Source organism: Pseudophryne corroboree, chromosome 2 (genome assembly GCF_028390025.1).
Source record: "Pseudophryne corroboree isolate aPseCor3 chromosome 2, aPseCor3.hap2, whole genome shotgun sequence".
In the NCBI taxonomy this organism is placed as follows: domain Eukaryota; kingdom Metazoa; phylum Chordata; class Amphibia; order Anura; family Myobatrachidae; genus Pseudophryne; species Pseudophryne corroboree.
This window is the reverse complement of record NC_086445.1, coordinates 1039118222-1039141793: the sequence shown is the minus strand read 5'-3', so window position 1 is coordinate 1039141793 and position 23572 is coordinate 1039118222. Positions and strand designations below refer to the sequence as shown.

General features: G+C 47.1%; 2 protein-coding genes across 3 annotated transcripts in view; one reads left to right on the top strand and one right to left on the bottom strand.

Annotated features, from left to right (window-relative positions):
- CFAP44 (cilia and flagella associated protein 44) overlaps positions 1–13040 on the bottom strand; it is a 150872-nt gene extending 137832 nt beyond the window's left edge. For both annotated transcript variants that reach the window (XM_063956812.1, XM_063956813.1), the window contains exon 1: positions 12429–13040. In XM_063956812.1, the coding sequence (XP_063812882.1) occupies positions 12429–12459 (31 nt within the window). In that variant the 5' untranslated portion in view covers positions 12460–13040. The remainder of the gene's footprint in view (positions 1–12428) is intronic.
- A 30-nt stretch (positions 13041–13070) lies between these two features.
- LOC135050357 (cytochrome c oxidase copper chaperone-like) lies at positions 13071–22885 on the top strand. The gene is made up of 4 exons (XM_063956814.1): positions 13071–13159; positions 14602–14763; positions 22421–22530; positions 22723–22885. The coding sequence occupies exons 2-3, from the start codon at positions 14645–14647 to the stop codon at positions 22503–22505; spliced, it is 204 nt and encodes a 67-aa protein (XP_063812884.1). The 5' UTR covers positions 13071–13159; positions 14602–14644; the 3' UTR covers positions 22506–22530; positions 22723–22885.
- The last annotated feature ends 687 nt before the right edge of the window (positions 22886–23572 follow it).

Sequence of the window (23572 nt, the reverse complement as noted above, 5' to 3'; positions counted from 1 at the left end):
TTTGGCAAAACCTCACCGAATTTTTTTTGTCGGATTCGGGTGTGTTTTGGATTCGGGTGTTTTTTTCAAAAAACACTAAAAAACAGCTTAAATCATAGAATTTGGGGGTCATTTTGATCCCAAAGTATTATTAACCTCAAAAACCATAATTTACACTCATTTTCAGTCTATTCTGAATACCTCACACCTCACAATATTATTTTTAGTCCTAAAATTTGCACCGAGGTCGCTGTGTGAGTAAGATAAGCGACCCTAGTGGCCGACACAAACACCGGGCCCATCTAGGAGTGGCACTGCAGTGTCACGCAGGATGTCCCTTCCAAAAAACCCTCCCCAAACAGCACATGACGCAAAGAAAAAAAGAGGCGCAATGAGGTAGCTGTGTGAGTAAGATTAGCGACCCTAGTGGCCGACACAAACACCGGGCCCATCTAGGAGTGGCACTGCAGTGTCACGCAGGATGGCCCTTCCAAAAAACCCTCCCCAAACAGCACATGACGCAAAGAAAAAAAGAGGCGCAATGAGGTAGCTGTGTGAGTAAGATTAGCGACCCTAGTGGCCGACACAAACACCGGGCCCATCTAGGAGTGGCACTGCAGTGTCACGCAGGATGTCCCTTCCAAAAAACCCTCCCCAAACAGCACATGACGCAAAGAAAAAAAGAGGCGCAATGAGGTAGCTGTGTGAGTAAGATTAGCGACCCTAGTGGCCGACACAAACACCGGGCCCATCTAGGAGTGGCACTGCAGTGTCACGCAGGATGTCCCTTCCAAAAAACCCTCCCCAAACAGCACATGACGCAAAGAAAAAAAGAGGCGCAATGAGGTAGCTGACTGTGTGAGTAAGATTAGCGACCCTAGTGGCCGACACAAACACCGGGCCCATTTAGGAGTGGCACTGCAGTGTCACGCAGGATGTCCCTTCCAAAAAACCCTCCCCAATCAGCACATGATGCAAAGAAAAAGAAAAGAAAAAAGAGGTGCAAGATGGAATTGTCCTTGGGCCCTCCCACCCACCCTTATGTTGTATAAACAAAACAGGACATGCACACTTTAACCAACCCATCATTTCAGTGACAGGGTCTGCCACACGACTGTGACTGATATGACGGGTTGGTTTGGACCCCCCCCAAAAAAGAAGCAATTAATCTCTCCTTGCACAAACTGGCTCTACAGAGGCAAGATGTCCACCTCATCTTCACCCTCCGATATATCACCGTGTACATCCCCCTCCTCACAGATTATCAATTCGTCCCCACTGGAATCCACCATCTCAGCTCCCTGTGTACTTTGTGGAGGCAATTGCTGCTGGTCAATGTCTCCGCGGAGGAATTGATTATAATTCATTTTAATGAACATCATCTTCTCCACATTTTCTGGATGTAACCTCGTACGCCGATTGCTGACAAGGTGAGCGGCGGCACTAAACACTCTTTCGGAGTACACACTTGTGGGAGGGCAACTTAGGTAGAATAAAGCCAGTTTGTGCAAGGGCCTCCAAATTGCCTCTTTTTCCTGCCAGTATAAGTACGGACTGTGTGACGTGCCTACTTGGATGCGGTCACTCATATAATCCTCCACCATTCTATCAATGTTGAGAGAATCATATGCAGTGACAGTAGACGACATGTCCGTAATCGTTGTCAGGTCCTTCAGTCCGGACCAGATGTCAGCATCAGCAGTCGCTCCAGACTGCCCTGCATCACCGCCAGCGGGTGGGCTCGGAATTCTGAGCCTTTTCCTCGCACCCCCAGTTGCGGGAGAATGTGAAGGAGGAGATGTTGACAGGTCGCGTTCCGCTTGACTTGACAATTTTGTCACCAGCAGGTCTTTCAACCCCAGCAGACTTGTGTCTGCCGGAAAGAGAGATCCAAGGTAGGCTTTAAATCTAGGATCGAGCACGGTGGCCAAAATGTAGTGCTCTGATTTCAACAGATTGACCACCCGTGAATCCTTGTTAAGCGAATTAAGGGCTCCATCCACAAGTCCCACATGCCTAGCGGAATCGCTCCGTGTTAGCTCCTCCTTCAATGTCTCCAGCTTCTTCTGCAAAAGCCTGATGAGGGGAATGACCTGACTCAGGCTGGCAGTGTCTGAACTGACTTCACGTGTGGCAAGTTCAAAGGGCATCAGAACCTTGCACAACGTTGAAATCATTCTCCACTGCGCTTGAGACAGGTGCATTCCACCTACTATATCGTGCTCAATTGTATAGGCTTGAATGGCCTTTTGCTGCTCCTCCAACCTCTGAAGCATATAGAGGGTTGAATTCCACCTCGTTACCACTTCTTGCTTCAGATGATGGCAGGGCAGGTTCAGTAGTTTTTGGTGGTGCCCCAGTCTTCTGTACGTGGTGCCTGTACGCCGAAAGTGTCCCGCAATTCTTCTGGCCACCGACAGCATCTCTTGCACGCCCCTGTCGTTTTTTTAAAAATTCTGCACCACCAAATTCAAGGTATGTGCAAAACATGGGACGTGCTGGAATTTGCCCATATTTAATGCACACACAATATTGCTGGCGTTGTCCGATGCCACAAATCCACAGGAGAGTCCAATTGGGGTAAGCCATTCCGCGATGATCTTCCTCAGTTGCCGTAAGAGGTTTTCAGCTGTGTGCGTATTCTGGAAACCGGTGATACAAAGCGTAGCCTGCCTAGGAAAGAGTTGGCGTTTGCGAGATGCTGCTACTGGTGCCGCCGCTGCTGTTCTTGCGGCGGGAGTCCATACATCTACCCAGTGGGCTGTCACAGTCATATAGTCCTGACCCTGCCCTGCTCCACTTGTCCACATGTCCGTGGTTAAGTGGACATTGGGTACAGCTGCATTTTTTAGGACACTGGTGACTCTTTTTCTGAGGTCTGTGTACATTTTCGGTATCGCCTGCCTAGAGAAATGGAACCTAGATGGTATTTGGTACCGGGGACACAGTACCTCCAACAAGTCTCTAGTTGGCTCTGCAGTAATGATGGATACCGGAACCACGTTTCTCACCACCCAGGATGCCAAGGCCTCAGTTATCCGCTTTGCAGTAGGATGACTGCTGTGATATTTCATCTTCCTCGCAAAGGACTGTTGAACAGTCAATTGCTTACTGGAAGTAGTACAAGTGGGCTTACGACTTCCCCTCTGGGATGACCATCGACTCCCAGCGGCAACAACAGCAGCGCCAGCAGCAGTAGGCGTTACACGCAAGGATGCATCGGAGGAATCCCAGGCAGGAGAGGACTCGTCAGAATTGCCAGTGACATGGCCTGCAGGACTATTGGCATTCCTGGGGAAGGAGGAAATTGACACTGAGGGAGTTGGTGGGGTGGTTTGCGTGAGCTTGGTTACAAGAGGAAGGGATTTACTGGTCAGTGGACTGCTTCCGCTGTCACCCAAAGTTTTTGAACTTGTCACTGACTTATTATGAATGCGCTGCAGGTGACGTATAAGGGAGGATGTTCCGAGGTGGTTAACGTCCTTACCCCTACTTATTACAGCTTGACAAAGGGAACACACGGCTTGACACCTGTTGTCCGCATTTCTGGTGAAATACCTCCACACCGAAGAGCTGATTTTTTTGGTATTTTCACCTGGCATGTCAACGGCCATATTCCTCCCACGGACAACAGGTGTCTCCCCGGGTGCCTGACTTAAACAAACCACCTCACCATCAGAATCCTCCTGGTCAATTTCCTCCCCAGCGCCAGCAACACCCATATCCTCCTCATCCTGGTGTACTTCAACACTGACATCTTCAATCTGACTATCAGGAACTGGACTGCGGGTGCTCCTTCCAGCACTTGCAGGGGGCGTGCAAATGGTGGAAGGCGCATGCTCTTCACGTCCAGTGTTGGGAAGGTCAGGCATCGCAACCGACACAATTGGACTCTCCTTGTGGATTTGGGATTTCGAAGAATGCACAGTTCTTTGCTGTGCTGCTTTTGCCAGCTTGATTCTTTTCATTTTTCTAGCGAGAGGCTGAGTGCTTCCATCCTCATGTGAAGCTGAACCACTAGCCATGAACATAGGCCAGGGCCTCAGCCGTTCCTTGCCACTCCGTGTCGTAAATGGCATATTGGCAAGTTTACGCTTCTCCTCCGACAATTTTATTTTAGGTTTTGGAGTCCTTTTTTTTCTGATATTTGGTGTTTTGGATTTGACATGCTCTGTACTATGACATTGGGCATCGGCCTTGGCAGACGACGTTGCTGGCATTTCATCGTCTCGGCCATGACTAGTGGCAGCAGCTTCAGCACGAGGTGGAAGTGGATCTTGATCTTTCCCTAATTTTGGAACCTCAACATTTTTGTTCTCCATATTTTAATAGGCACAACTAAAAGGCACCTCAGGTAAACAATGGAGATGGATACTAGTATACAATTATGGACTGCCTACCGAGTGCAGACACAGAGGTAGCCACAGCCGTGAACTACCATACTGTACTGTGTCTGCTGCTAATATAGACTGGTTGATAAAGAGATGTCTATGTAACTATGTATGTATAAAGAAGAAAGAAAAAAAAACCACGGTTAGGTGGTATACAATTATGGACGGACTGCCTGCCGAGTGCAGACACAGAGGTAGCCACAGCCGTGAACTACCGTACTGTACTGTGTCTGCTGCTAATATAGACTGGTTGATAAAGAGATGTCTATGTAACTATGTATGTATAAAGAAGAAAGAAAAAAAAACCACGGTTAGGTGGTATACAATTATGGACGGACTGCCTGCCGAGTGCAGACACAGAGGTAGCCACAGCCGTGAACTACCGTACTGTACTGTGTCTGCTGCTAATATAGACTGGTTGATAAAGAGATGTCTATGTAACTATGTATGTATAAAGAAGAAAGAAAAAAAAACCACGGTTAGGTGGTATACAATTATGGACGGACTGCCTGCCGAGTGCAGACACAGAGGTAGCCACAGCCGTGAACTACCGTACTGTACTGTGTCTGCTGCTAATATAGACTGGTTGATAAAGAGATGTCTATGTAACTATGTATGTATAAAGAAGAAAGAAAAAAAAAACCACGGTTAGGTGGTATACAATTATGGACGGACTGCCTGCCGAGTGCAGACACAGAGGTAGCCACAGCCGTGAACTACCGTACTGTACTGTGTCTGCTGCTAATATAGACTGGTTGATAAAGAGATGTCTATGTAACTATGTATGTATAAAGAAGAAAGAAAAAAAAACCACGGTTAGGTGGTATACAATTATGGACGGACTGCCTGCCGAGTGCAGACACAGAGGTAGCCACAGCCGTGAACTACCGTACTGTACTGTGTCTGCTGCTAATATAGACTGGTTGATAAAGAGATGTCTATGTAACTATGTATGTATAAAGAAGAAAGAAAAAAAAACCACGGTTAGGTGGTATACAATTATGGACGGACTGCCTGCCGAGTGCAGACACAGAGGTAGCCACAGCCGTGAACTACCGTACTGTACTGTGTCTGCTGCTAATATAGACTGGTTGATAAAGAGATGTCTATGTAACTATGTATGTATAAAGAAGAAAGAAAAAAAAACCACGGTTAGGTGGTATACAATTATGGACGGACTGCCTGCCGAGTGCAGACACAGAGGTAGCCACAGCCGTGAACTACCGTACTGTACTGTGTCTGCTGCTAATATAGACTGGTTGATAAAGAGATGTCGTAGTAGTATGTATGTATAAAGAAGAAAAAAAAACCACGGTTAGGTGGTATACAATTATGGACGGACTGCCTGCCGAGTGCAGACACAGAGGTAGCCACAGCCGTGAACTACCGTACTGTGTCTGCTGCGACTGGATGATAAATGATATAAAAAATATATATATATCACTACTGCAGCCGGACAGGTATATATTATATATTATATAATGACGGACCTGCTGGACACTGTCTGTCAGCAGAATGAGTTTTATTTTTATAGAATAAAAAAAACAACAACACACAAGTGAAGTCACACGACGAGTGTTTAACTTTTTCAGGCAATCACAATATAAGTATACTACTAACTATACTGGTGGTCAGTGTGGTCAGGTCACTGGTCAGTCACACTGGCAGTGGCACTCCTGCAGCAAAAGTGTGCACTGTTTAATTTTAATATAATATTATGTACTCCTGGCTCCTGCTATAACCTATAACTGGCACTGCAGTGCTCCCCAGTCTCCCCCACAATTATAAGCTGTGTGAGCTGAGCAGTCAGACAGATATATAATATATATAGATGATGCAGCACACTGGGCTGAGCCTGAGCAGTGCACACAGATATGGTATGTGACTGAGTCACTGTGTGTATCGCTTTTTTCAGGCAGAGAACGGATATATTAAATAAACTGCACTGTCTGGTGGTCACTCACTATATAATATTATGTACTCCTGGCTCCTGCTATAACCTATAACTGGCACTGCAGTGCTCCCCAGTCTCCCCCACAATTATAAGCTGTGTGAGCTGAGCAGTCAGACAGATATATAATATATATAGATGATGCAGCACACTGGGCTGAGCCTGAGCAGTGCACACAGATATGGTATGTGACTGAGTCACTGTGTGTATCGCTTTTTTCAGGCAGAGAACGGATATATTAAATAAACTGCACTGTCTGGTGGTCACTCACTATATAATATTATGTACTCCTGGCTCCTGCTATAACCTATAACTGGCACTGCAGTGCTCCCCAGTCTCCCCCACAATTATAAGCTGTGTGAGCTGAGCAGTCAGACAGATATATAATATATATAGATGATGCAGCACACTGGGCTGAGCCTGAGCAGTGCACACAGATATGGTATGTGACTGAGTCACTGTGTGTATCGCTTTTTTCAGGCAGAGAACGGATATATTAAATAAACTGCACTGTCTGGTGGTCACTCACTAGTAAACTCTCTGCACTCTCTACACTTCTACAGTACTCCTCCTAGTCCTAAGCTCCAGTAAATCTCTCTCTCTTATAATCTAAATGGAGAGGACGCCAGCCACGTCCTCTCCCTATCAATCTCAATGCACGTGTGAAAATGGCGGCGACGCGCGGCTCCTTATATAGAATCCGAGTCTCGCGATAGAATCCGAGCCTCGCGAGAATCCGACAGCGTCATGATGACGTTCGGGCGCGCTCGGGTTAACCGAGCAAGGCGGGAAGATCCGAGTCGCTCGGACCCGTGAAAAAAAACATGAAGTTCGTGCGGGTTCGGATTCAGAGAAACCGAACCCGCTCATCTCTACTCTACCCATAAGTCTCAATTCGACCCCGTCTCCACAAATGCCTCAATCAAGTCTTTTATTCGACTTGTAGACGATTCAGTTTCCAGATATACGTCAGCTTCAACGAGGACGCACTACAACTTATCAAAGTCGGAACATAGAGCACTTAAACAACTGGCATCATATAGGGACATAATAATCCGCCCCGCTGATAAAGGGGGTGGAATTGTTATTATGAACTTATCAGATTACAAAGCTGAGGTCTACAGACAACTCTCGGACCATCAAGTTTACCAAGAGCTACCCCAGGATCCCACCAGGGAATACAAGCAGGAGATTGACAATATTCTAGATCTAGCGGAAACTGCTGGAAAAATTTCCAAAAAATTATGCTCGGTACTTAAACAAGAGTTCCCAGTGGTACCAGTTTTGTTTATAGTGCCTAAAATACATAAAGACGTGAACAAGCCCCCGGGGAGGCCAATCATTTCCGCGCACAAGTCACTTTATCAGCCAATTTCGACCTTTTTAGACAGTATTCTACAGCCGCTTATTTGCCAACAACCCAGATGTATCAAGGACACCACCATGTTCCTTAATCAACTCATGTTACTACCGGACATTCCCACGGGCACCTTGATCTGCACCATTGACATCTGCAGTTTATATACTAGCATCCCACAGATGGCGGGCCTTAAATCCATGAGGGAATTTTTAATTCGTGTGGGCATGGAATCGGTGGATGTGAATCTGTTTCTTAAACTGTTGGAGCTAACCCTCACAAGAAATTATTTTTTATTTGACGGTAAATTTTACCGCCAAACGAGTGGTTGTGCGATGGGTAGCAATGTGTCGCCGTCCTTCGCCAATACCTTCATGCTGCAGGAAGAGCAAATTATGTTTTTTGATGATTTTAATACATCACAGCATATTTTTTACTATTCAAGGTATATAGACGATATATTTATTTTATGGACTGGCGGCCAGGAGAAATTTGAAGCACTCATCACCCACATCAACAGCAGGGACTCCCCTATCAAGGTGACTGCGGCTTGTGACTTGGTTTCCTTGCACTACTTAGATGTAATGGTGTCTATTAATAACAATAAAATATCAACGGAGATATTTTACAAACCGACGGATAAGAACACATTATTAAAACATAATAGTCACCATCCTGGGGCATTGAAGAAAGGCTTGCCCAAATCACAATTCATCAGGGCAGCAAGAATCACCAGTGATCCCACAAAGTTAGATGAAGCCCTGACATCAGTGAAAGAACGGTTTATAGAAAGGGGATACGACCATAAAGCACTACACGACAGTCAATGTGAAGTAAGACGTATGCACAGGAGGGATCTATTATGCCAAAAAAGATGCACAAGTCCTACCATTTGTCACAAAGTACAACACTGCCAGTCCAGTAGTGCCTAGGGCCTTACGGGCACTGTGGCCTATCATTGCAACCGACAAAGCATTACCGGCATTACATAAAAACAAACCCATGGTATGCCACACCAGGGGCAAAAGTATCAAAGACTGGGTTGTCCATTCGGATATTACAGGCTTTGGCAATCCATCACGACCACGTTTCTCTCCAGGCCCCCAGGATGCTATAGATGCTTGGGATGCGAAACATGCAGATCCCTGGTCCCAGGGGCCACGTTTAAATCATGTTGCACAGGCAGAGCATATAATATTAGGCACATACTTACCTGCACCAGCACTTTTATAGTGTACCTAATCACCTGTCCCTGTGGACTACAATATGGGGGCAAGACTATCCGTAATGCACGTGATCGTCTTGCACTACACAGATCTGCAGTCAAGATTGCACTGTCAGGCAAACCCTCGGAGCAACCGGTAGCTCGACACTATGCCGACCTCGGACACTCTTTAAGTGATTTAAAATTCCAAATCATCGATCAATGTCCAAAGAGACTGAGGGGCGGAGACAGGGCCGGGGATCTGTTGAAACTGGAGGCGCGATGGATTTACAACCTGGCAACCATCAAGCCCAATGGACTCAATGACAAAATGCCGTGGAATGTATTTTGATATGTCAGTTTTTAAGCACCAATGATATAGTACTCTATTGTAATAACATTATGTTACACACTGCCCACTCCGGGATCCAGGACTAAGGAACCCCATGATGCATAGTCTGATTGATGCAGACACTTCTGGGGAACACTTTGGTCCTGTATCAGTCATATAAAATTTAGTTAATGTATATGTGTTTAGTTGCACATCTATATCAGTGCAGCAGTATTGATTAGTGGGACTCACAATGCCAGTATCAGTACAATATAACGATGTCCAGATATAAATATTTAGGTGCTTATGTCCTGATGACACAGTAGCATACTTCGTTATGTGCACTTATTTACACGTAACCAGTCCATATCCACCGCGGCTTGACGTGCCTGTAAGTTCCTGTGCCCCCGTGACAACCGCTGGGCCGAGCGGCATGTACACGGAAGGTTGCCATGGGAACCAGGACGTCCAATGACGCGATGCCGGAACATGTGACCGGAGCTCACACACCACGTCACTGCACTCACGCACAGGGCAGGAAGTTCAGAACTGTCCTTGATAACGCTGCTGCACCTCCCGTTCGCGGGATTTCCTCACCCCCTTCAGCTATAAAGGTAAGCACACTGTTTTATCACTCACTTCTGTTTTGTTCACCTTGACAAAGGGGTGTCAGCACCCCGAAACGTTGGATCTGTTTTCTATCACTATGGAATAAATACCACTTGTTTGGAATACCCATGAGTGTTTTTCCCTGAGTGCCGCTGCATGCTAGGAGTCGCTGTATGTACTACAGATTCCAGAGGGCACCGGGGCCGCGTGTATCGTGAAGGGTGAGTGCCAATCCGCTGCTGTATACATATATATATATATATATATATATATATATATATACTGCTCAAAAAAATAAAGGGAACACTTAAACAACACATCCTAGATCTGAATGAATGAAATATTCTTATTAAATACTTTGTTCTTTACATAGTTGAATGTGCTGACAACAGAATCACACAAAAATTATCAATGGAAATCAAATATATTAACCCATGGAGGTCTGGATTTGGAGTCACACTCAAAATTAAAGTGGAAAAACACACTACAGGCTGATCCAACTTTGATGTAATGTCCTTAAAACAAGTCAAAATGAGGCTCAGTAGTGTGTGTGGCCTCCACGTGCCTGTATGACCTCCCTACAATGCCTGGGCATGCTCCTGATGAGGTGGCGGATGGTCTCCTGAGGGATCTCCTCCCAGACCTGGACTAAAGCATCCGCCAACTCCTGGACAGTCTGTGGTGCAACGTGGCGTTGGTGGATGGAGCGAGACATGATGTCCCAGATGTGCCCAATTGGATTCAGGTCTGGGGAACGGGCGGGCCAGTCCATAGCATCAATGCCTTCGTCTTGCAGGAACTGCTGACACACTCCAGCCACATGAGGTCTAGCATTGTCTTGCATTAGAAGGAACCCAGGGCCAACCGCACCAGCATATGGTCTCACAAGGGGTCTGAGGATCTCATCTCGGTAGCTAATGGCAGTCAGGCTACCTCTGGCGAGCACATGGAGGGCTGTGCGGCCCCCCAAAGAAATGCCACCCCACACCATTACTGACCCACTGCCAAACCGGTCATGCTGGAGGATGTTGCAGGCAGCAGAACGTTCTCCTTGGTGTCTCCAGACTCTGTCACGTCTGTCACATGTGCTCAGTGAGAACCTGCTTTCATCTGTGAAGAGTACAGGGCGCCAGTGGCGAATTTGCCAATCTTGGTGTTCCCTGGCAAATGCCAAACGTCCTGCACGGTGTTGGGCTGTAAGCACAACCCCCACCTGTGGACGTCGGGCCCTCATACCACCCTCATGGAGTCTGTTTCTGATCGTTTGAGTAGACACATGCACATTTGTGGCTTGCTGGAGGTCATTTTGCAGGGCTCTGGCAGTGCTCCTCCTGTTCCTCCTTGCAAAAAAGCGGAGGTAGCGGTCCTGCTGCTGGGTTGTTGCCCTCCTATGGCTTCCTCCACGTCTCCTGATGTACTGGCCTGTCTCCTGGTAGCGCCTCTATGCTCTGGACACTACGCTGACAGACACAGCAAACCTTCTTGCCACAGCTCGCATTGATGTGCCATCCTGGATGAGCTGCACTACCTGAGCCACTTGTGTGGGTTGTAGACTCCGTCTCATGCTACCACTAGAGTGAAAGCACCGCCAGCTTTCAAAAGTGACCAAAACATCAGCCAGAAACATACTTGCCTACCTGACCCTCTCCATGAGGGAGAAAATGCTCTGTTCCTGGACTTTCCTGGTAATGTATGATTGCCATCACCTGTGGTGAGCTAGTTAATTGATAAGAAAGGTGTTTCACCACAGGTGATGGCAATCATACATTACCAGGAAAGTCCAGGAACAGAGCATTTTCTCCCTCATGGAGAGGGTCAGGTAGGCAAGTATGGCCAGAAAGCATAGGAGCTGAGAAGTGGTCTGTGGTCACCACCTGCAGAACAACTCCTTTATTGGGGATGTCTTGCTAATTAGAGATGAGCGGATTCGGTTTTACTCGGTTTTACTCGGTTCTCAAAACGACATCTTATTGGCTCACGGATGTCACGTGTTTTGGATAGCCAATAAGATTCGGTTTTGAGAACCGAGTAAAACCGAATCCGCTCATCTCTATTGCTAATTGCCTATAATTCTCACCTGTTGTCTATTCCATTTGCACAACAGCATGTGAAATTGATTGTCAATCAGTGTTGCTTCCTAAGTGGACAGTTTTATTTCACAGAAGTGTGATTGACTTGGAGTTACATTGTGTTGTTTAAGCGTTCCCTTTATTTTTTTGAGCAGTGTATATATATATATATATATATATACACACACACACAGACACACACATACATACATCACACACACACACACATACAGTATATAAATATATATATATATATATATATTTATTATTAATTATTTATATAATTATATCTTATATAGCGCAGTATATTTCCGTTGTGCTTTACAATTAGAACAATAGTAATAGAACAAAACTGGGCAAAAACAGCCAGGCACAGAGGTAGGAAGACCCTGCTCGCAAGTTTACAATCTTTAGGAGATAGATAATAGATAGATAGATAGATAGATAGATAGATAGATAGATAGATAGATAGATAGATAGATAGAAGTAGTGTGTGGTGTGTGTGACATACAGGAGACCCCCAGTGTCCCCCCTTACCTGTCCCAGCTGCCTCCTCTTTGGACGCCATCTTTGTTGGCACCGTTGCTACGATACGGGGCACCCGGCAGGCATCGGGGAATCACCAGGCAACGGTGTCACGTGAGCAGGGGGCGGTGCTTACCACTGTCACCATATGGCCGACACTCGCGGATATTACGGGGGCGGGATTGCCGGATTAGTGGGCGGGGTATTAGGTGACGCTGCTCTGACGTACAGTTGCATTGGGCTGCAGATACCGTGGGCGGACACTGCGCTGCTAGACATGTTACGTTGTTGCTGTAGCTACAGCAGGAGGACACTAGGTGGCGCTGCGGGACATGTGACGTTAAGGCTGCTGTTACAATGGCAAAACACCCGGTGGCGCTGCGGTAGATGTATCTGAGTGGCTGCAGTTGGAGTGAACGGATACCAGGTGTCGCTGCGGCACAGGTGACTTGCAGTTACAGCGGAAGGGACACCAGGTGTCGCTACGTTAGATGTCTCTATGTGTTTGCAGTTACAGCTGAAGGAACACCAGGTGGCGCTGTGTTTGATGTGTCCGTATGGCTGCAGTTGCAGCGGGATGACACCAGGTGGCGCTGTTAGATGTGTCCGTAGGGCTGCAGTTGCAGCGGGAGGACACCAGGTGGCGCTGCCGGGCCGATCTCCCAGCCGCCGCCTTGAGACAGTCACGTGTTGTTAGTTACCGGCAGTTCCGGGATCGCAGAGCGCATGAGAGCACGTTACATGTATGTAGTATGTCAGTTGTGTGTTACATGTAGTTGTTTACCCCGTTATAACACGGGCGCAGCTGCTCTTCCTCCTCCCGGGAGCCCGGGCTGCGGCAGCGCCTGTATGTAGCATGTTATATGTAGCATGTTGTGTGTCCTGGGAGAGCACGGGACCGGGGTCATACATGTGTCATGTATCAGTGCTGGGGGGTGACATACACCGGTGCAGGGGCAGCAGGGCTGAGGGAGGCAGAGGTCAGAGGTATAACATACGTGTTCTGTGACATGCTACATATGTAGCACATGTGATGAGGGTCATGTATGTGTGTGGGGGCAGCTGTGTCCTCTCTGTCACTGACACATGGGAGGCAGGAAACGTGCATGTGCCCAATGACATGGAGAGGTCACAGGTGTCATGTCCTGGTGACCCGGGGCGGGTGGTGCTGGGGTCGCTGCTTCCCTGGGGCGGGTGGTGGTGATGGGGTCGCTGGTGCCCCAGGGTGGGGTTGTTCTGGGGTCGCTGGTGCCCTGGATCGGGGTGGTGCTGGGGTCCCTGGTGGCCCAGGGCGGGGTGGTGCTGGGGTCGCTGGTGCCCCAGGGCGGGGTGGTGCTGGGGTCACTGGTGCCCCAGGATGGGGTGGTGCTGGGGTCGCTGGTGCCCCAGGATGGGGTGGTTCTGGGGTCGCTGGTGCCCCAGGATGGGGTGGTTCTGGGGTCGCTGGTGCCCCAGGGCGGGGTGGTTTTGGGGTTGCTGGTGCCCTGGATCGGGGTGGAGCTGGGGTCCCTGGTGCACCAGGGCAGGGTGGTGCTGGGGTCGCTGGTGCCCCAGGGCGGGGTGGTTCTGGGGTCGCTGTTACCCCAGGTCAGGGTGGTTTTGGGGTTGCTGGTGCTGGGGTCCTTGGTGCCCCAGGGTGGGGTGGTGCCAGGGCCAGGTAAGATGCCCAGGGGGTAGACTGCCCAGTGTGCGGCTGGGTACAGGGAGGCAGTAGGTGTGTGGGGGCGGCTGCTGGCACGTGTGGTAGTTATATCACTGTGTGTGATGCCACGTGTGCAGCACTGTATATTATACTGCCAGTGTCATGTATGGGAATGTGAGCATTAGGGCGTGCTGCCAGCGGGCGGTGGGCACAGCCGTGTTGTAGGTCTCAGTTACAGGCCGTCGGGCCGAGTCAGTGGATCTATGTTTAGATCAGAGTTGGCTGTGCTCATGTTACACCTGATCCTGCTTCATCTGCGGCCCGGTGTGTCCACACCAGTATGTGTAGGGAAACGGACAGTATTACACACCAGCGTTTATCTGCTGGCCCAGCGTCCGCTGTAGGCGTTACGTGCGGCGTCCTGCGTCACTATAATGTGATTTATTACCAGTCACTGTATTATATTCCGGGCATTATATAGAATTGCAGCGCCCCCGGCGTGCGTTGTGTAATTCCGGACTGACCGCGTGTCTCTTCTTGCAGTTGATCCTTATCACGGGCACAGGGGACGCGATACCATCCCACCATGTCTAGCTTGGCGGCAGCGAGTTGCGAGTCCACGCCTGCGAGCGCAGAAAGCCAGGAGAAGAAGCCGCTGAAGCCGTGCTGCGCCTGCCCGGAGACAAAGAAAGCGCGGGACGCCTGGTAAGTACCATCCGTGCCCCCCAAACTCTGGATCGCTGCCCTGTGTACCCCTAGAAGTGACATCATTACCCGGACAGCCCAGAAACGGGTAACGCTGGCCACAGGGGTTGCTGCAACTTGTCCTGACCATAAGAGACCTCATGTTCCGGAGCGAGTCTCGCCCCGTCCTGTAATCCCTTATTCCGTGCCGGCGGCCTGTGGTGATCGCTACTTACACCCTAATTCCCAGGTCCCTAGTAGCTCATTACAGCGGTCATTAATGTTGCCCATCTATGCTCACAATATAGCTATAATTATTTTCTATGGCTGCAATAACAGAAGTGTAATCTGCCCAAATCCATTATCTGTGCGGTGAGGCTACATATAAATGCTGATTATTGTTTACCTGGGATCCGATGACGCTCGAAGGCTGCGCTCTGTCTGCTGCAGCGTGGCGGAGAACACGCCGTCTGTATAATCAGAGACCAGGGGGGGGGGGGGGGGCGGATGTGTGTTATATCTATAATGTTATATATTGAGACTTCTGGTAGCAGTCTGTTTAATATACTGTAAGTGGCTCTATGGAGTATAATACGTATGAGATTGTTGTGGAAAAATCAACGTGGACAGTTGTGGTCAGATCAGAGTTTATATTGATAATGGCAGAGCAAGATTACAATAAAGTGACAGTCAGCATGCACTTACAAGTAATTACAAGGGAGCTCCATCTGCCTCTCGAACATTGCATAGATGGCCCCTAATATTGCATTTTACAAAGAATTACTCCACCCAAGCTTGGACCAATCACAGCAGGCCTTGAGGCCCATTCCTCCTTATCGAACACCATCTGGTCCTGGGTGGGCACATAACACAAATAAGCAAGACTAGGGTGACTTAGCAAGTTCTTGTCACGTACCTACATTCTTTGTCAGCAAAACATCTTACATAATAATGTCTGTTAGTATTACATGATATTAAAAAGTCAGAATAGATTCTATACATTGCTTAAATTTCCTTAACAATTCTCACCCTTTTGATAATTTTATTATCACACATATATAAAAACATAAACTAAAAGGTAACAATGGCAGTACTACTAATGCTAAGAAGGTGGTGTGACTGTGACTGGGGATGATATAGCCACAGACGCACCTGGGCCTACCCTGACTCTGTTGCCACACCCCGCAGTCAATTGGCACCTGCAGGTCAAAGTCTTGTCCTTTAGCAGCCGCTTTTCCCGGGCGAATTAGGTCCACCCAGTACTCTGATGCCCCCAGGTTTTATTATGTGACAAAGTACCAATTGAGACAGGATGTACGCAAGAGGAAGAACTGACTAAGTACTGCCTCGCGGTTGCTATTCTGCTAAGCATTCACACACCTTTATTGAAGCATTCACACACCTATCTATCTAGCTGTAAGAATAATAACAGCAGCCAGAGGTGCACTAGGGCACAGAGACCACTCGGTGAATTCGCTGGAATCGGAATGACTGACTCGTCGAAATCACTTCTCGGGATAAACTCCCTCTGGGGTGGTGTCCAAACTGTCGAAGTGCACCTGCGGGACCCTCTTTCAGAGATGATGTCTTCCACCCAACTCTTACAACAACTGAGGGGTCTCTCGGAAGAGATGGGCAGTTGGGCTGGGCCATCAGACGGTCATCTCTGTGGCTGTTATCATTCTTCCTATTAGGCGAGCGAATCCACATTTTTCCTGAAATGAGAAATACAGCACATTAAGCATTTCCAAGCGATCAAAAGAAATACAATCAATCCTATCACTACCACTATGGGTTTTATTAAATCCGATAATAGATTGTTAAACCATACACCAATTGACCCCATCCAGGAGAAGGGATTCCATCCCTCCTTGGATATGTCTCTAGCTTGTTTCTGTAATTCCTTTACTTTATTCATGTGCGTTTCTATGGGGTCATGTGAGTCCTCAATCCAGGTACAACATTCCTCCCCTATAACAGCACAAGTTCCTCCCTCCATAGCTAACAAATAATCCAGGGCCATCCTATTTTGTAGGGTCACCTTCCTAATTTGAGCCATTTCTTCATTGATAGCATGGATGGCACTTGTGGTCTCATTAATTATCCCATCCATAATATTTGCATATTTATTTAACTTATTTGCTAATTCAATTCCCCAGCCTGTCCAGGCAGGGAACCACATCCAGGCTTTATCTGCTGCAGTAAACAATTCTCTCTTGTATCTAGTCTCTCTAGGGCTTGTTTCTATCATATTGGTAAAAGAGATGTTCTCACGTTGTCTTATGGCTGGCACAACTCTTCCTATAGTGCAGCTCCCCCATGCTCCCATAGGAAGCCATGAGTATGCCCTATTTCCACAAATATAGTATAGGCCTTGCTTCAGCACCCTAGGGATTATCTTACCATGGTTTCCCAACCAGCTCTGAAACCATACCATATTATTGTGCACTTGGGTCTTACAATCCCAATCATCCTCATCCGTCTGGTTAGGAGAGGCACACCTAGGGGCACAAAGAGCTTTCATTTTTGCACACCAACATTGATTGTTACAGTTACCGTTCACCTTGTCACATAACTTTTCATTGTATTCCATGTTAAACACTAAGGCAGCATTTTTACAATTTGTTTCTCCAACATATACCTTAGGTAAGTTGACTAGGTGACCTTTTAGTTCAGCCACGTGGTTAATAAACATAGGCCCTATACACATAGTGGGCGGAGAGATTATACCAGCAATTTCTAAATATATTCCTAGGTCTGAAAGAGCATTGTGAGCAGTGTGATTTATGTCTATTTCAACATTATAGCTATAATCTGTGAGGTTAAGATCATTCATCGAGATAGGGATACCAATCAAAGGGATTCCTTTATGGTTAGCAGGAACATAAGAACAGATCCAACAGTCAGTGGCGTTCAGCTCCTTAGCGGTCTGCTGATGTAGAAGCCATATAGAGTTCTTTTGCTGTTCTCCTTTCACCTGCACACACTGATATAAAGCACAAACAAGCAGGCAGAAAAACAAGCGTATCTTAACAGTCCATTCAGTTCTCTTCTCCCCGGGGGCCCCATGCTTTTAGGACCAGTTTGCATCATTGACCTGAAAGTTAATTTTCTTACAGTGAGAAGCGTACTTTCCTCTCCACTTTGACGGAGGTCACTGTGGTCAATAGCACCTGGTACGGGCCATCAAATCGGGGTTCCAGATGTGTCTTGTGGATCTGGTAAAGAAGAAAACACTTTGCCATGCAAATTAGTCAGTGGCTTATGAAGCTGAACAACGTAGTCAGTAAGAGAAGCGTACTGTCCATGCAATTTGAGTGGCAGCCTGCCAAACAGTGGCCCTCATTCCGAGTTGTTCGCTCGGTATTTTTCATCGCATCGCAGTGAAAATCCGCTTAGTACGCATGCGCAATGTTCGCACTGCGACTGCGCCAAGTAACTTTACTATGATGAAAGTAATTTTACTCACGGCTTTTTCTTCGCTCCGGCGATCGTAATGTGATTGACAGGAAATGGGTGTTACTGGGCGGAAACACGGCGTTTCAGGGGCGTGTGGCTGAAAACGCTACCGTTTCCGGAAAAAACGCAGGAGTGGCCGGGGAAACGGTGGGAGTGCCTGGGCGAACGCTGGGTGTGTTTGTGACGTCAACCAGGAACGACAAGCACTGAAATGATCGCACAGGCAGAGTAAGTCTGGAGCTACTCTGAAACTGCTAAGTAGTTAGTAATCGCAATATTGCGAATACATCGGTCGCAATTTTAAGAAGCTAAGATTCACTCCCAGTAGGCGGCGGCTTAGCGTGTGTAACTCTGCTAAATTCGCCTTGCGACCGATCAACTCGGAATGAGGGCCAGTATCTCAAATGATGAAAGTCCATGTAATCCCTTTGGGGTATACCTCATTGCAAAAGGATCTACTAGTAAAGCTTGTACCCATGTAAGTTTTGTTTGCTCACAGATCTTAGACATTTTTAATACGCTATTTGCTCTCTCAACCGTTTCATGTAGGCCATACCTGCACACAAATTCAGATATCAATTTCTTTGCTGTTACTGCAGCCGTTACCTTGGCAACAGGCCACGCCTCTATCTACAAGGAGAACATAACCATTCTGTTATAAAGTATTTCAAACACTGTGCAAACCAAAATATAGCAATCATAGCAATCATTCCCCCTTTGGAAACATATGAAGGGAGATGTGCACACAATCGACCATCCTCATGTTTCCAAACAATATTTATTTATTTATTTGCAACCTGCCTTCCCCCATTTACCAAGTGTTTGGGGACCTGCCTGATTTGACATACTTTCTCTCTTGAGAACACGGGCTGCTCCACTGTCCACCAGATACTCCACTGAGTAAAAAGGCATTTCAGAGAGGGTCAAGTGGACAACGGCATCACCCCCCTACTCTCCGAGTGTTAGGAAACAAGTACAATGTTACAAATTGAGACCCTGGAACTCTGTGGAATGTGTGACAACTGGGGAGTTCCAGTACTCATGAGTGGAGCTGCAGTCAGTATGAATGACCACAGCAAGACCTTTTCTAACCCAAACTCCATTACTCCTCCCACTGGTCGGATGGTGCCTGAGGTGCTAGTCTTCTGTCCAAGGCAGCCGCGTTTGAATGGGCGAATTAGGTTCGCCCAAACTCCGATGCCCTCCAGTCTTACAAGGTTACAAGGCACCACCTGAGACTGCGAGTGAGGGGAAAACTAGCTACAGCTAAGGAGACTATAACATGGGAACTAAACAAACAAGTTATGTGCGGCGCTGCCGCCAGTACAGAAACACAAAACTAAGGCTAGTGGGAAGACCCACAAAATATGACACTGTAGTTACCAGGCTAGTAAACAAAAGTATAACACTCTAAACAAGTACATAAGAAATCCTGGCATGCAAACAGAAATATAACATAAAATACATGAACCGAATGCAGCTAGTGGGAAGACCCACAAAATATGTCACTGTAGTTACCAGACTAGTAAACAAAAGTATAGCACTCTAAAGTACATAAGAAAACAGAAATATAACATACAATACATGAACCGAATGCAAACAGGAATGAACCACTGCTGTGGCTCATAACACCAAGATGACTGGTAACACTGGAAGCCCTCCCTGTCGGGCGCTATCCTGCCCCCCTTGTTGGAGCTGGACAATTTCTTACAATGTGGCCCTGTTTCACACAATTGTAGCACTTCACATTTCTGGACTCCCAATTGTTCCTCCCCCTAAACTTACCCCTCTGGGGGTTGCTGGTGTGTCAACTACCATCACCCTCTGGACCATTTTCTCCTGTACCTCCTGTATATTTCTCTGTCTTGAGCTGGCTAAACTGACTTGTACCAGGCATGAACTGCTCTCTAACAAGTTAGGCTGAGGCTTGAGGCAAGCGATATTCCTCAGCCCTTTCATCTCTCTCACCGACAAGCTCACCTTCCACTCCACACAAAACCCTTCCTCCCCCTCTTTCTCATCTGACTGTACCTCCCCTCCTTGCTGATTTGCCCCTCCTGTTCTTGTTTCTGATGTAAAAATACTTTGGGATTTTTGCTGTCTTTTATAAGATTCTACCATCCACCTACTCCAAGCTGCCTATTCATTTGGCTCAGCGAATTTTGTTTTATTTTTTTGTAGAGGGTTGCTCAGCGGGATAATTCAAAGGTTCCCTCTTTTGGGATCCCACAATCCATCCCCCTAGTCAGCCTGACCCACTTAGGTAAATGCCGGCTGACCCATTTGCCATATTTCTTACTCATCTCCTCCTGTGGGGTACGAGGAGTCTCAGGACGTCCATTACTCTGATTTGGTGATCAGCCAAATCCACGTTTGCTGTGACTGTTTCCCATAGCCCTGCTATGGTGGAGGGGACTCTTGCACCCCTCTCTCAGTGTTTCACAGCACTATATTCTATGGCTATTGGCTGTTAGGGGAAGTCCCACACAGCGAATCCCCGCTTTTTGGTCCCTCTAAATTTTCCAACAGAGCCAAATGAAAATCAGCAAGGCGAAGATGCCAAACAATATTTGCTCTCTAATGTCCTCTAGGTTAAACCATGCAAGTAAGGGATTATCTAAGTAAGAAGTATGATTTTTCATGAGACACACAGAGACACCAGTCTGCAGCTTCAGGACACGCCCTTCAGTGTAGCGAGAAACAGACTCAAACCAGTGTACACAGAGCTGTCAGATAGCAGGCCAGGAGGTAATCAGAGATTATATCGCTCCTGTTCTGTGGGGAGAGCCACAATCGGTTGCCCACAGACCGGTATTGACAAGCAAGGGTAGACCAGCAGAGAAACTACTCTTCACCAACACTTATCCTTATATTTGTCCTTCCACTATGCAGACAATGTTAATGACAGTTTACGTGACAGACTGAGAAGATAGGAAACATTCGTGTCTGAGGACGATAGGGTCCTCTTACCTTTTACTCCACTGCCCCCAGCATACTTGGGGCAGCACAATCATTCAGCCATAAAGGGCCTCTCTCGTGCTGATGTGGCAATGTGCCAGCATCTACATACACTCACACATGCATATCCAAACAGATATTACAACATAAAACAACTGTTCAGGTTCTTGGGATCTGTACTCACGATAGTGGGACGGAGGGTCTTAGGAGCGGAGGAGGGGAGAGCAGACAGAGACACAAATGTTCTCACCTTTTTTGAATGGCGCCAATCTGGTCTCCAGTCCTCCGTTCCTGTCCTGATTCCGTTCCAATCGTTTTCAGATCCCGGGTTTCGGCACCAAATTGTTGTGGAAAAATCAACGTGGACAGTTGTGGTCAGATCAGAGTTTATATTGATAATGGCAGAGCAAGATTACAATAAAGTGACAGTCAGCATGCACTTACAAGTAATTACAAGGGAGCTCCATCTGCCTCTCGAACATTGCATAGATGGCCCCTAATATTGCATTTTACAAAGAATTACTCCACCCAAGCTTGGACCAATCACAGCAGGCCTTGAGGCCCATTCCTCCTTATCGAACACCATCTGGTCCTGGGTGGGCACATAACACAAATAAGCAAGACTAGGGTGACTTAGCAAGTTCTTGTCACGTACCTACATTCTTTGTCAGCAAAACATCTTACATAATAATGTCTGTTAGTATTACATGATATTAAAAAGTCAGAATAGATTCTATACATTGCTTAAATTTCCTTAACAAGATCTATAGGAACTGGATAGGTAGGTAGCAGTCTGTGTAATATACTGTAAGTGGCTCTATGGAGTATAATATGTATGAGATCTATAGGAACTGGATAGGTAGGTAGCAGTCTGTGTAATATACTGTAAGTGGCTCTATGGAGTATAATACAGGGATTGTGGTGTATGAGATCTATAGGTACCGGATAAGTGAATCGTATGGGCAGTGTGGATGTGACCGATTCCGGTACTGATCATAGTGATCTGTATGTGCTATACTCCATATATATGGGATAATGCTGTCAGCACTGTCTATTAGCCGTCACCGAGGGCAACTGTGAGGAGGCAAAGTCTCAGTAATCCAAGGTCACCGGTAATATCCGGTGTACCTCGCCGCGCTGCCGGCGCTGTTCCTTAGTAGGGATTACATCAGACAGCGCTGTTTATACTGATGTTATATACAGGAGATTATACAGCTGTGTATTATAAGATCTGTATCTATGTCTCCTGTTCTCCGTCCAGCATCATTGAGAAGGGCGAGGAGCACTGCCAGGACCTGATCGAGGCTCACAAGGAATGTATGAGATCTCTGGGGTTCAAGGTGTGATGGCGGCCGGAAGCCGGAGTGTGTGGTGAGAGTCCTGTCATTATAATTACACAGTCCCTGCAATCAGACAAAGCTGCGGTGCCGGGGACTGAACACAAGTGCTGATTCTGTCTGCTATCCCTGGTGCTGTGCCACACGCCGGCCACTAGGGGGCAATGGGTAACGTACGTACGGGCTGCGTACACAGACAACATTAATTTGCCTTTATCTCTTTCAGGGATTAATCTTGTGTGCGGTTTGGAAGTTGTAACTTATTTGCAGAATGGAGAAGGTGAATCCGGATGCGGAATACAGACGCTCTCTGTCCTCTAACGATCATTGTTACAAAGTTTTATTTTTGAATTACATTAAAGAAAAGTAAATTAATAAGAAAATAAGAATCGTTTCTTTCCAACATTACAATATGTAGTTTTATAGCGTAACATGAAGCAGGCCGCCTTGTCTGACCGATGACTGGTGATCTATGGGGGCGTTCTGTAATATTCTGCACATAACGCCGGATGGCGTGGGGAAAAACCTGCAACTGCTTGTGCAATCGTCACATCACATGCTTTGCGCAAAGGTCACCCGTAATATCTGAGCGACCTGCAGGGAAACTATCCTGAGCCCCAAAACAGAAGTACGATCACAGGATAGAAACTGATATTCTATGCCGCATGAGGGCGTTACCCAGAGAGTACCACCCTACTGCACAGACCCCGATATATGCCACAGTAGCTGTAATTGTAGAATACCTGTATATGTGATGTGTTTCCGCTTCTATCGTGTTCCAGAAGGTTTTAGCAGAATCTCTCTCTATGTAGTGTAGTATATTGTACATATTACTACAACACCCCCAATAGAAACATCCGATAGACCGCCTGTGAGTTCTGCAGAAGCCGGCACAGATCAGTGTGATCTGTGCAGTGCTTCTATGTTAATCTGTAATGAAATGGTTAAAAAACAGGAAAATAGATTGCATGGGGACCCCCCCTACCCAAAACATATAATCAACACCGGGCGTAGGAGCTGGTTCTGGAAATACACAGAAAAATAATGCATAAGGGTCCGCTGCCAGCAGGGGGCGT

Excerpts from the sequence above, each read along its gene's own strand:
- LOC135050357 (XM_063956814.1), top strand. The coding sequence starts at position 14,645 with ATGTCTAGCTTGGCGGCAGCGAGTTGCGAGTCCACGCCTGCGAGCGCA. Across the intron at positions 14,764-22,420 it reads AAGAAAGCGCGGGACGCCTG|CATCATTGAGAAGGGCGAGG; the intron begins GTAAGTACCATC and ends TTCTCCGTCCAG.